This window comes from Pyrus communis, chromosome 12 (assembly GCF_963583255.1).
Source record: "Pyrus communis chromosome 12, drPyrComm1.1, whole genome shotgun sequence".
NCBI classification, from domain to species: domain Eukaryota; kingdom Viridiplantae; phylum Streptophyta; class Magnoliopsida; order Rosales; family Rosaceae; genus Pyrus; species Pyrus communis.
In genome coordinates, this window is record NC_084814.1 from 20,850,224 (window position 1) to 20,863,551 (window position 13,328).

Here is a 13,328-nt window from a genome sequence, read left to right on the forward strand (position 1 = left end):
GCAATGTACCTCCAGTTTTGCATGCATCTGCTTGTTTTTGCTCATTGTTTTCATGGAAGCCGGCAAAAGAATAAATTCAATGAAAGATGCATTGGGTAGGCTGGTCTGGTCTGCATGCTACAATGTTCAACAATCCCCATTGAATTGTTCATAAATCGGCCTGCAATCTTCCTACACGTGATTAAATTGTTCGTAAGTACGTAAATATGTGCAACGAAGTCGGGAATACGAATCGCTGAATGGAAGAAGATGAGGAGATGGAGTTTACGATCCATGAAAATGAAACTTGGAAAAAAAAAAAAAAAAAAAAAACAGCACTCTAGGAATCGTCAAAACCTAGTGTGGCTGAAAAGGGTAGTAAAGAAACAACGTTGTTTTCCGCTGTAAAGAACCTTAGTTTACCCGAAAACATTGGAGGTGTAAAGCTGACTGGAGCACTACCTCACCAATAAGTAATCTAGATTGATGTATATGAAATGACTCACAAAAACAACTTGTTAAAAGCATGTCTCACATGTTGGAAATCTGATCAAGATCTCTCTTGCATTGAGGCTTTTTGTATAAAACCTCGTAACTATTGAATTACGCAGGTGATCAAGTTAGGGTCTTATTGATGTGCTTAGTAGTGAACCGTTGGATCGTCCTTTTAACTTTAACACAACTTATCTGTGGAGAGAGAAAAAGATTGAGGGAGGTTCAATGGGCAGGAGGCCGCAGAGAATAAGACAATGCAGAAAATGACAAACCCTAAAAGGTGTTTGGATTACTGATAACATAGTTACCTCCCAGGAGAGGAACAAACTATAAAATCCAAGATTATGGGAGTGTGACATACATAGACAAGCCTTGTCCTTGGAGAGGTCTTTGCCGTAAAGTTTATTGACGAGTTTTTCTGATGTTTTGTGCAGGTAGACACCATCTGTCCTAACTCTTCCCTTCGTTCGAGTTTTATAATCTCCCTTGTAATATCCGAAATCACAAGAAGATCGCTAGCTATTTAAGTCCTTGCTGCTTGGGATTGGGGTCTTTCAGGGCTTTATTGAATATATTTTGAGAAAAGAGGAGGGAGAAGAGAAGGATAGGTATGAGAGATGGGGCCAAACCGAAAATTCCTGCCTAAGGAGTTCATGATCAATAATGAAAGGACTAATAAAAGGAGTGTCCTTGATCTCATTACTCACTCTGCTGCCTCAGCCATGCCTTGCTATCCTTATCCATACACACCCTTTCTGGAGGAGGGCGCTACAGTTTCTATCCTCCCTTACTCGGATGAAAGCGGAGACCATAAGAGGCTGAAAGGGAATATAAATATCTCCGACAGTCATAACAGCCTTTATAGTGGTGGAGGAAGCGAAGGTAGTTGCATTACTGACATCAGCCTCAGCCGCAGCAGCAGCGCGAATAGCTTCAAGACCTTGCCAAGGCTTCATTTCAGGGATCATATTTGGACTTACTCACAAAGGTACCTTGCAGCTGAGGCTGTTGAGGAGGCAGCAACAGCTATGTCCAATGCCAAGGAAAATGGAGCGGAGGAGGACGGAACTGCTGATGGGATGAGGCTTGTTCAGCTCCTAATTGCTTGCGCTGAAGCTGTTGCTTGTCGCGACAAGTCACATGCCTCCGTGTTACTATCTGAGCTTCGGGCCAATGCTTTGGTCTTTGGCTCTTCATTCCAGCGCGTGGCATCATGTTTTGTCCAAGGCCTTGCCAACCGCCTAGCCCTGGTTCAACCGCTCGGGGCAGTAGGGTTCATTGGGTCCGCAATGAGCACGAAAGACTTTGCCTTGGACAAGAAGGAAGAGGCATTGCGCCTTGTTTATGAGATTTGCCCCCACATTCAGTTTGGTCACTTTGTGGCCAATTCATCAATATTGGAAGCCTTTGAGGGAGAGAGTTTTGTTCATGTGGTAGACCTTGGGATGACCCTTGGTCTACCACATGGAGACCAGTGGCGAGGCTTGATCCAAAGCCTTGCCACACGTACAGGCCAGCCACCTACACGCCTTAGAATAACCGGGGTTGGCCTTTGCGGTGACAGATTGCAAATCATTGGAGGAGAGCTCAAGGCCTATGCCGAAAGCTTGGGAATAAACCTGGAGTTTTCTGTGGTGGAAAGCAATTTGGAAAACCTGCGTCCGGAGGACATCAAAATGTATGATGGTGAAGTCCTTGTTGTCAATAGCATTCTTCAGTTGCATTGTGTGGTGAAAGAAAGCAGAGGAGCTCTCAATTCTGTCCTGCAGATGATCCATGAGCTTTCGCCCAAAATCTTGGTTCTTGTGGAGCAAGACTCAAGCCACAATGGACCATTTTTCTTGGGGAGGTTTATGGAAGCACTGCATTATTACTCTGCAATCTTTGACTCCCTCGATGCCATGCTGCCAAAATATGACACGAGGCGCGCGAAGATGGAGCAGTTCTACTTTGCTGAGGAGATTAAGAACATAATTAGCTGTGAGGGGCCGACAAGGGTGGAGAGGCACGAGAGGGTTGATCAGTGGCGCCGGAGGATGAGCCGTGCAGGGTTTCAGGCTACGCAGATTAAGATGTTGGCTCAGGCAAAGCAGTGGCTCGGAAAGATCAAGGTCTGTGAGGGCTACACTATCATGGAAGAGAAGGGTTGTTTGGTTCTTGGTTGGCAATCCAAGCCCATTGTTGCTGCCTCCTGCTGGAAATGCTAATCAAACATTTTTCAGTTCCAAAATCGCAGCTCAAAATTCAGTTAAAAAACCAAAAAAAAAAGTACAAAAAAAATCCCAACTCACATTTCACACCAAATTCCAATAAAGCAATTCCAGGGATCTTGGAAAGCTGATTTGGGTGACTACTTTGTGTTCTGTGTCATTGGCTGCAAACTGTGTTGGAACAGTTGAAAAATAAGTGAGTTTGGCTTTCAAAGTTGAGCTGTTTAGATGGAATAAAGAGGAAATAGCCTCCTTCGTGTGGATATTTAATTTAGGCTGAGATTAACATTATTTCAATTGTACATGAATTACAATTTATTTCATTCTTTTTAATAATCAAAGGTGACAATCTTAGTGATGGAAATTATGAAAGTTCCACTCAGTCTCTCTCAAAAATTACTCTAAAGCCAATCTCAAATTTCCAATGTAAAGAGTTCAGATTTTGTAGAACAATGAGCTAGATTATTAGCAATCTAATGTCCAAAATAATTAAGAGCAAGTAAATAATTATGTTGAGGGACGTACAATTTGCTACTTTTCTTCATAATTGTCTTCCTCATTTTGCAGAACTTGTAGGTGAAATTAAACTTTACATCAATGGAAAATGAGAAATATGCACGGATAGAATGATTTCAAGTAGGAAAATCGTACATACAATAAAGTATGTTAAACTTCAGTTGATATACAAGTTGTCAAGTTAGAATATTGTTTGGAATACCAAATTTAACTCACATCAACATAGTCTGATTTATTCTAATATGTATTCCGGTTAATTATTAACGCATACATCTGTAGCATTATTGATACAACAAATATTATTTAACATTTTTTAATAAAATACGAAAATTCAAAGCTCATAGGTGTATGAGTCTCCCAAAGCCTTGGCATTATTTGAAAGGCATATTCACAAGAGAAATTCTATTCTATCAAGAGAAGAGGGCTTGTCAACTTTTTGCCCAATTTTCTTCCAATTTTACCCTCACTTTTGAATACACAATGTTGACATTGAGAGGGTAAAATAGTAATTTTGTATATTTTGAACTTATTTTTCCTTTTTTCCTATTTTGCCCTCATTTTTTATACACAATATTTACATAAGAAGGGCAAAATAATAATTTTGTATCGAAATATTTACATAAGATAAAAAATATGCACTCATTAAGAGAAATTGTCCCACCATCATTTTTTCATACAGGTAAGTGAAATCATGATTTTTTTGGATTAGTTGGAATAAACTGAAGCGGTTGCGCTTGAGGAGAACGTAGGAGGAGTTGAACGGTTGTTTACATACATAGAGTGTGTGCTCATCTTCTAGTATATATTTACAAAAAGTTTAGAAAGAGAGGATGTTATCCATTACGGTGCATATAACAAGTCTTAACTCATTTTTTGGTTTCTTGTTCATTAAAACGGTTTAACTATAGTGCAATTCAACCTAATTCTTGACTTAGCAAAGAAAACAATACTTATCGTCTCAATAAATTCTCATATAATTTCAGAAATTATTTTAACCAAAAAGTTAAAACTAAATTATTTATGAAAAAGTAAGGGTTTTTTAAGGAAAGGGATTCCTATTTTATAAAAAAAAAAATAGGAACACTCTCTTAACCATTAGATTTGACTTTAATGAAATTTTGTGGCTGAGATTAAGTCACAGGTCATAAAATCTCAACCACAAGATTTCATTAAAACCGAATCTAACAATTAAGGATGTCATCATTTTTTTTTTAAATAGGGATTCATTCCCTTAAAGCTTCCTGTAAAAGTGATTATATAAACACGTGCAGGGAGAAAGGGAGGGATAGAGAAAGGAGAAGCAGAGAGACTGGATGGAAACCGTGGCAGTGTTTGGCGGAGCAAGTCCAGGCTTTCCCTCATCCCTTCAACGCAGAAGAAGCTGCAGTAGCTTACCCTCCGCCCACCACAAGCCTAACCTACGCGCCCACCACCACCACCAACTATCTGCATTCCCTTCAAGCCTCCATCTTTTCTCATATTTCCCAGCTCGTCCCCATGCCAGAACCCTCCCCAAACCTCGCATCTTTCTTCCCCACTTGGTTGCTTCACTGGTTTGCCTCCTACCCTCTTCATATTTTTCAAAATTGTTGAAAACCCATTGTTTAATTTTCCATTTAGTGAAAACTTATTTGGAATTTTTGGGATTTTAATGGCGGCTTTGTGTTTTTTCAGGAACAAGTTGATGAGACGTACGTAATGGTGAAGCCTGATGGAGTTCAACGTGGCCTTGTAAGCGAATTCAATTCTCGAACTTTGTATTTTTGTATTTTTCTTCGCCAAATTTTAACGGCTCTATGTTGTGTTGGGGTAATTGGTAGCTGGAAAAACGTGGGGCGGCTATGAAATTTCAGAAATTTTGTTTGTGTTCTTAATTTTCAGTTTCTGGGGTTTTGAAAAAACGAAAGCTTGAACTTTAAGTGAATCCAATTATTGACTGGACAGGAGGAAGACCTTTCGGGTTTTTTATTTTAGCTTGGTATTCATGGTATTATCCGTATGTGTGATATGGGGTGAATTGTTTTAGGTTGGAGAGATAATCTCAAGGTTTGAAAAGAAGGGATTTAAGCTGACTGGCTTGAAGCTCTTCCAGTGCCCCCAAGATTTGGCAGAGGTTTGTCTCTTTTCTTTTTTGCTTTGTAGAAAACCCGAAATAAGCTTTCGAAAGTACATTGTGATATTCTGGTAGTTCTGTGTGGTCACTTTTTAAAGCACCTATTGATGAGATTCAATCTTGTATTTAGTATGATTTATGCATTCTTTGCAATCAATCTTCAGATACACGCAATTTTAATCTCATTTATAGTGTTCAAGAGCATTATGTATTCATGGAAGAGTTAGTATGGTTCGACTGTGTGCCCTTATGTACGTGACTTTTGTTGTTTCAGGAGCATTATAAGGATCTCAAGGGAAAGTCGTTCTTCCCCAAATTGATCGACTACATTGTATCTGGCCCCGTTGTGTGCATGGTATGAAAGATTGATCCTAATTCTCCTCTATTTTGTACGAGTCACATGGAAACCAATGAATCCGAGGTGTATGTTAGCTGTATTCTCTTACAACAATAGTGATCATGATGTTATGCTAGCAAGGCATGGGAGGGTGTTGGCGTTGTATTTTAGCTGTATTCTCTTACAACAATACTGATCATGTTGTTATGCTAGCAAGGCATGGGAGGGTGTTGGTGTTGTCGCTGCAGCACGTAAGTTGATTGGGGCTACAAATCCTCTACAAGCTGAACCTGGAACTATAAGAGGGGATCTTGCTGTTCAAACAGGAAGGTTGGGCTCTTTAACGTTTTGGTAGTTGAGTACTGACGTCTATTAAGTTGCATCCGGTCACTAGTAGTTCTTTTATTTTCACTTGATGGTATGTGGACTCTAATGGGGAGAGATCTTGTATGAAAATCTTGGCAGGAACGTGGTTCATGGGAGTGACAGCCCTGAAAATGGAAAGCGTGAAATAGGTAGGCTTACTTTTTTTTGTTTTTTCCACATCGTTACTCTTTTCTGATGGATATTTCTCATCTTCAACCCCGTCTACTCCTTTGTCTCATTTGTTATTTGAACGATGCAGCTCTCTGGTTCAAAGAAGGTGAATTATGTCAGTGGACACCAGTTCAAGCACCGTGGTTAAGGGAGTGATTTCTCCGAAACTCAGTTCTAGCGAGGGATATGATTTTGAAAGAGTTTGCTGAGCCCCTATATCTCTGTGTCGGTTATGTATGTGATCTTAGACGATTCAATAACCCGTCATAAACTATCATGTTAAATCTGTGATTTTGAAGCTTGAAGAATTTTTTTTCATATTCCTTCGGCGTTGTACCTTCACATTCTTTCAAATTAAATGATGAATTACAAAACAATTCCACATACATAAACATTATTCATCCCTCAATTGGGTTTATAAAGTTACAATACTAAATCGGCTTCACACTGATCGGGCACGATCATGCCCTCCGTTTGCAATTTTCTTCAACAACCAACGTAGATAAAGACCATGACAAATCGCCAGTGCGAAATTAGGCGCAACTAGCAGGTAAAGAGTTCATACATTCCTGTTCCGAATGTTCTGTGCTGTTAAAAGATTGGCAACCGATAGAACTTGGAGAAATACTTGCATTCTCAGTCATCGTTGTATCCCCAGAGGTTGAGCAGATTGCTTCTTGAGCTCTCTTAAATTTTGAAAAGAGGTAGAAAACTGAAGTGTCTGTGCTCCGTTGCTGTTTCAAGGTGCCTGTCGAATGACAATCACTGAAACTCATCGAACTTCTTGGTGAGGAACAATCCGTGTCTAGTGTCATAAACTCCTGTTGAGGAGAGCTGGCGGCTTCAATACAACCCGGTGAAGTGCCAGCAGAATAAGCACAATTTGCGTCTATCTTCATTGGCTCTGGATCGGGAGAGCTTGAAGTAGAACCGGCATCTGTCTCCCCTACCTCATTGGAGCATGGACTTAAATTGCGTTTAGAACCTAATTTGAGCTTCAAAAGTGTAGACTCTGCATCAAAGAAAAGGGAAATTAATGACAACGATCGCGTTTGCGGCCTAGCAGATAGTTACCCAAGTGAAAATTTTTTCCAAGCATTCTTCCAAAGTAACAATCTTAGCTAGCCAGTAGCTACATGTAAATTAAAACACCAATACAAAATGAAGAACTTGCTTGCCCGAAAAGGGAAAAAAATCGAATTGAATCGCTGGGTTTCAAACGGTGGATCTCAGATTCTCGGTCACCAAAACATGGCTTCATGTGCAGATTGAAGAACTAAGTAGGGAAAAACAACGCGGTGGGCGAATATGCAATACAGATTTCTGCTAAGATTATGAGGTTGCAACACTCCATAAGAAAAATGTCAGTGAAGCAAATTATCAAACAGTTGGCAGTGCCCAGAAACAAGCGCGATGGAAAATACGTCTGCAAATCATTCGGAATAAAAAAAAAAAAAAAAAAGACAGTAATAGGTGGAAGAGGAGCAGTGGTGTTACCGTATATAGAAAGAGAATCGTCTTTACGAATCTTGGACGGCGGTCTCTCCAAGCTCTCAGCCGGGCAAGACGACGCTCTTATCCTCCCAAACATCTCTCGGTCTCTCTCTCTCAGATCTGAATGTGGTCTTCACTTTGAGGAGAGAGAGAAAGTAGAAGTGAAGGGCGCGGGAAAAACAGAGGAATGGCGGGAAGCATGATTTGAACTCTTTCTTTTTGGGGCGAGCCCGACTGCATTGACTGGGCCAGACCCTTGGCAATTTTCTTATTTTATTTATAATTACAAAGATCCTAAGGATTTGAGAGGTGGGATGTCGAACACGAGACCTCTTATTCACAGCTAAGGAGAATGTTATTAGATCGTAATATGTTTCCATTTGAACCGTTTGCTTGCAACTATACACCATATGGCACACGCAGTTGCTTCGTTGTGCTTTTGCTTGGATTGCCTTGGGGTAGCGAGGATGAATGTGTTTTTATTTTTCGAAGATAAAATCAAAGTAAAGCGGTTTTTAGTAGTCTTATTATGATTTAGGGTTAATTACGGTAGTGGTCTCTAAACTTATACCCGCATTCTACTTTGGTGTTTCAATTCAGTTTGCAAAGTATATAGCCCTTCCAATTGCGTCACGTGTCTTCAGTCATTCCATCTCCATTTGAGAGCTAAAATGATCAAAACAGACGAAAGTGTGATGAAATGACTCAAGTGAGACCCGTGACGCAATTGAAGGACCAATATGGAACAGGGGCATGAGTTCATGGACGATTGTCGCAACTAACCATAATTACACGTAGAATAGAAGTGAGAGCATAATTACATAACGAATACAGAATATACACCATTGGATGAATTGAATTTTCGTCCTTTACGTTTAACATTAATCACACAATTAGGAAAAACACTATCACTATATCAGTAAAAGGCTGCCTCTTCTTACAAGATAATCAGTCTCTCCTGAATAACCTCGATAAACCGCGCCTACGACCTCTGGCTTTGATGGGCCTACCTGGTAGAGAATGTGAATGAAAGAGACATCAGAATACAACCCAAGGGGTAGTATTCAAACATTCAAATAAGAGCGATTCCGTGAACATGCTTCCTCATGACGGGTTAGCACAAGAATATGGAGTTTGGAAAGGCTACCTTTTAATCTCCCAGCACGGAACAAAGCTTCTTCTGCAATTGGTCTCCATTGTTCCGCACATGAGTAGTTGATTCCCAAACCGACGCTAAGTCCTCTCAGGAGATGCACTGTCCGAAGTACAGAAAACAACTCCTCTGGAAAACCCTACAAGAGGTAGGGACAATAGGGGAAACAGCAAGTAAAAAATCGCTTGTAAATTAGGAAACACAAGGCATTAGAGTAAGACAGAACAAATTAATGCCTTTACTAGTTGATAACCAAAGTAATGAAATGATGTGAATTAAGGAGTCGATGAAAATATGGAATCTAGGGATACCTGAACCGCAATTTTTTTAATTGAAGATTCGTCTGAAAAAGGTTGCAGCATCGTCACTCCGGGGGGTAATTTTGTGTCAAACATTGTCTGTGCCAACTTCAACATTTCATGCTGTTCATTTTCACATTTGCTTAAGGTTTCTATGCCAAGCTCCCTGTAAAGAGGAATAAATTAGTACAATGTGCATACACAGTCAACCGGGAAAGCACCTTATTAAACTGAGATTGAAAAATGAAAAGAGGTCAATTTTTTTACTTAGTCCCATGTTTCATATATGCAAGATGAGCACAGCAATTCAACTATTTTCTTTATTGCGATTCTATCTCCATGAGCCTTACACTCACATGCACTTGCGTGCAGTTTGCAGCTTGTATATTAGCCTTAGTTTCTTTTGCCTTGTTGGCTACTTATTCCCATTTATAATAAGTATAACAACAACGGTGAAGTTATTAATTACCTGTAGCTCTCTGATGCTCTAATAGGGTTACCGTCAGCAATGGCAAGAACAAGGTTAGCATAACCAAGTCTCAACTCATTGGGTAGATCTTTCACTTGGCCATAGTCCAGCAAGGCAACCTAACTTGCAAGAATTGTACAGATTCTGAATCAGCTTACCGTTCAAATTAAAGGAAATCTTATCTACAATGTAAGTTATGAACTAGAAAGACAAAAGTATGTAGCTTTCCTGGAGAAAAAGCATAAAATATGAAAGATTTTCCTACAAATTTAAGTTGGTCATTTACCTCCGAGCCTTTACAGATTAGAATATTTCCTGGATGAGGATCTGCATGGAAGAAACCAGTCTTCAAAATCATTTGTCCATATGCTAGCGTCAAGCTTTGAAGGATTTTCCTGCATATTTAGAAAACAGATCATTGTCCTTCTCCATTCCTTATGAGAGAACAAACTAGCTAATAAAAAGACAAACATGAATTTTTTTTTCGAAAAGCTAGAACAGAGAACTTTCTCAGAATCTTCATATACGAAATCAGTTTGCAAAAGAAGGGGAAAGTTAAGGTATTGAATTGACCAAAGGGGCCCTTCCTAATAAAATACATGAAAGTTTGAATATCTAATTTTGAAGAAATACGTAAAACAATTAATGAAAATAAATAAATAACACTTTATTGACAATTAAATGCAATTTTATAACATACACATGTAGATAAACAATTCAGCAAACTCTGGACGGATATGCTTACTTCTTTGCGGCTGCTGCAATCTTACCACCAGGGTTTATGCCTCTTTTCGCAATTTCATCACCGAGGTTCAGGATTGGGGTTCCATCAATATATTCCATAACTAAGACTCTCCTAACCAAACAAAGAACACTTGATCAGATCACAAGACTTACAGCACCCACAAATAAATGGTGCAACGATTTGACAAGGAAAAACCATCAAATGCATCATTATTGGTAGGGAAAGAAAATGGGGTGCAACATTACATACCTAGTGACCATATCACGTATAAGTCGTGGCACCAAAACAGGACTCCTTTTGTTATTCTCATACAAAAAACGTCTAATCTTTTCCATAGCATCAGCCTCCCTCACGAAATCAAATTCGTATCCAATCTTAAAATGGAAACATAGAAGATAGTTATTCTCCAGATTTTGATGATTGTATTTCAGATATAATCTATCATACGAATGATTCCACAATCTGTGTGTATTAGATACCTGTTTCTCCATTTCCTTAGTTACAGAGTATAGATCAAATTTGATATCTGTCTTTTGCATGTATAAAGCAAAGGCTTGGACGTTATGGATATCTGTCATCATTAGGTCCTGAACTCCAGGATGTTGCACCTGTTATAGCCCAAAAGAAATCAGAATTTCACAGAACATAAAGTAGCCAGAGAGTTTTCTAAGTTCCCTCACCTTGACAACAACATCAGTTTTATCACCTCTCAATCTTGCTCGGTGAACCTAGTTTGAGCATAAAACACGTATCAGGTAAAAATGTATATGCTTCCACAACCATTTTAATACCGTTTCCAGAATAGTTGCCTCCGATACAAAACAGCTAGCCCAAAAAGGCATTAAATGCAAATAAAAAGATAACTATAAATTCCAACAAGAACTCTGAAATTTGACGAATTGTTCCTTAATCTGACCAAAAATCTTAAGTATTAATGCTCTAGATGCAAATTACATACTTATAGAAGAACAATATCAACATCAAGTCATGTCTGCTTTCAGAAAGTTTCTCTTAATTAAAAACTTGATACTGATACTAGCCAAGTATATTAACTTGCAATTTCAAATTACTACTGTAACTTCTACTGTGGCAATTTTAGCAATCCAGAAATTACTCATAAATAGAAATACCTGTGCAATTGAGGCAGAGCCAAGAGGATCCACATCGAATCTTTCAAACACTTCGCCAACACTTCGACCCAACTCCATCTCCAACATAAGTTGCACAGCATCAAATGGGGTTGCAGGAGCGTGATCACACAATGTAACAAGCCTTTTCACCCATGCAGCTGGGGCCAAGTCTGGCTTCCCGACAATTTGGGCAACCTAATTGAAACCCCATTCAAGAAGTAACTCAGTATTCAGCACAAAAATTACAAAAACCAAAAACCACCAATGATGAATTCCAAGGTTCTTTAAAACCAATATGTTCACTGATAACTAGTAACTACCCTAATCTGGAAACCAATTGGAAATCAAATCGAAACGAACAACAAGTGTTTATACCATATTGGGCCTCACCAGGATCCACCAACCAAGGGAGAACTTTGACCATTGATATTTACTGAGTGGTTTCTATTAGGCCACATTACCCTTACATTGTGTCCACGTGTTGGAACCAACTTAAGAAGTTTAGAAGCCTACAAAAGGAACTGCCGTAGAGGCAGCCAGGGAGGCTTTCCTCACCTTCGTTTGCACTGTTCTTCTCTCCCAAATTCTCTGTAGAAAGGCTCTTATCTGATGCCTCTCCCATGTAATATGTCTATGTGTCCTCAAATACACTACAACATACTACAGAGGACGTAGCCCGGTTATGGGTGACCCACTACAATCCCGTGTGTATGTGTGTGAATGCGGTACTACCAAGCTAGATCACTCCCCAACTTGGACCCACTCTAAGTCCTAGTTGACAGTCTAAAATGCACTGCAACAAGAAGCAATTGATAAAGCATGACTCTTTAACTTTTCTAATCATACACAAACATCCAGTTTTCAATACAAAACACATAATCCAAGTGATTTCCCGATTCCGCCCCCCTAAAATTAAATCCAGTGGCACAAGGGCAAGGAATGAAGGAATCCATACGAAAAATTAAAACAGTAAATTCATCGAACACCTTGAGGAAGAAACCGCCAAGGTCCGAGCACATTGCATATATCTTCTCAGCTGCAAATTCATGCTGCCTCTCCCACATTTCCTCTTGCTTCTTCGCATCCTTCACCAAACTCACTCTCAGCTGAAACGCCTATCAAAACCAAACAAAGAAAAAAACCATCAAATCAATATCTATCACCAGGCACTGCAATTCTCAAAGATTTCACGCGTGCACCCACAAACATACATACAAATACACACACACACACATATGTATAAATATCTATATATGTGTGTGTGTGTGTGTGTGTGTATGTAGAGAGAGAGGTCTGGGGACCTTGTAGCCAGTGTAGATATCAACAGCTCGAACCCAGAACTGAAAGGAACGCTGCCATGGCCTGAAATGGGTGGCGAGCTTCTGCTGAACATCTTTGAGATCAATGGGAGGCAGAGGAAGCATAGCTCTCTGAGCTTCTCTTGTTCTTATCGCAATTGGGTTTCTTTCAATTTTGCTTAAAATCCTAAAATTCCAATCAAATGGGCAGATTAAACAGAGTAATTAGCATGCAATCGAGGCATTGTTGATGGGTTCGGCTCAAAAATCAGAACTTGGGGGAAGTCACGAATCGATATCGGTGAGTTTTTTGTTTTGGGGGGGGTGGTGAGTGTGTGAATGTGGCTGAGTCGAGTGGTGACACGATTAGGAAGGTTCACAATTGCTTGGCTTGTAAGGCTCGTTTCGCTTTGGATGCTTTGATGATTGATAGCAAACTCTTTGTTCTTTTGTCGTGTGACCGAATATTTGCTAACTTTTTGGGGATGACGAAGGATATTTGGTCGAGATTTGATATTGTCTAAAAGTGTTAGCAGTTTAGCTCAAGTGGTAA

At 39.6% G+C, this 13,328-nt stretch overlaps 3 protein-coding genes across 3 annotated transcripts; 2 read left to right on the forward strand and 1 right to left on the reverse strand.

The window, feature by feature from the left end:
• Positions 1 to 1,091: 1,091 nt before the first annotated feature.
• Positions 1,092 to 2,681, forward strand: LOC137709897 (GRAS family protein RAD1-like). Its single transcript, XM_068448878.1, has one exon. It carries the CDS (start codon positions 1,092 to 1,094, stop codon positions 2,679 to 2,681), a length of 1,590 nt encoding a protein of 529 aa, XP_068304979.1.
• Positions 2,682 to 4,476: 1,795 nt separating this feature from the next.
• On the forward strand, positions 4,477 to 6,578 carry LOC137711308 (nucleoside diphosphate kinase 2, chloroplastic-like). Its single transcript, XM_068450536.1, has 7 exons — positions 4,477 to 4,753; positions 4,875 to 4,931; positions 5,227 to 5,313; positions 5,588 to 5,668; positions 5,868 to 5,980; positions 6,116 to 6,165; positions 6,276 to 6,578. The coding sequence occupies exons 1-7, from the start codon at positions 4,514 to 4,516 to the stop codon at positions 6,341 to 6,343; spliced, it is 696 nt and encodes a 231-aa protein (XP_068306637.1). The 5' UTR covers positions 4,477 to 4,513; the 3' UTR covers positions 6,344 to 6,578.
• A 1,733-nt stretch (positions 6,579 to 8,311) lies between these two features.
• On the reverse strand, positions 8,312 to 13,284 carry LOC137710869 (uncharacterized). Its single transcript, XM_068450022.1, has 12 exons — positions 12,779 to 13,284; positions 12,464 to 12,592; positions 11,478 to 11,672; positions 11,028 to 11,075; positions 10,827 to 10,955; positions 10,597 to 10,721; positions 10,348 to 10,458; positions 9,889 to 9,997; positions 9,603 to 9,721; positions 9,146 to 9,299; positions 8,829 to 8,973; positions 8,312 to 8,691 (listed from the first exon to the last, which is right to left on the reverse strand). The coding sequence occupies exons 1-12, from the start codon at positions 12,899 to 12,901 to the stop codon at positions 8,630 to 8,632; spliced, it is 1,449 nt and encodes a 482-aa protein (XP_068306123.1). The 5' UTR covers positions 12,902 to 13,284; the 3' UTR covers positions 8,312 to 8,629.
• Between the last annotated feature and the right edge of the window lie 44 nt (positions 13,285 to 13,328).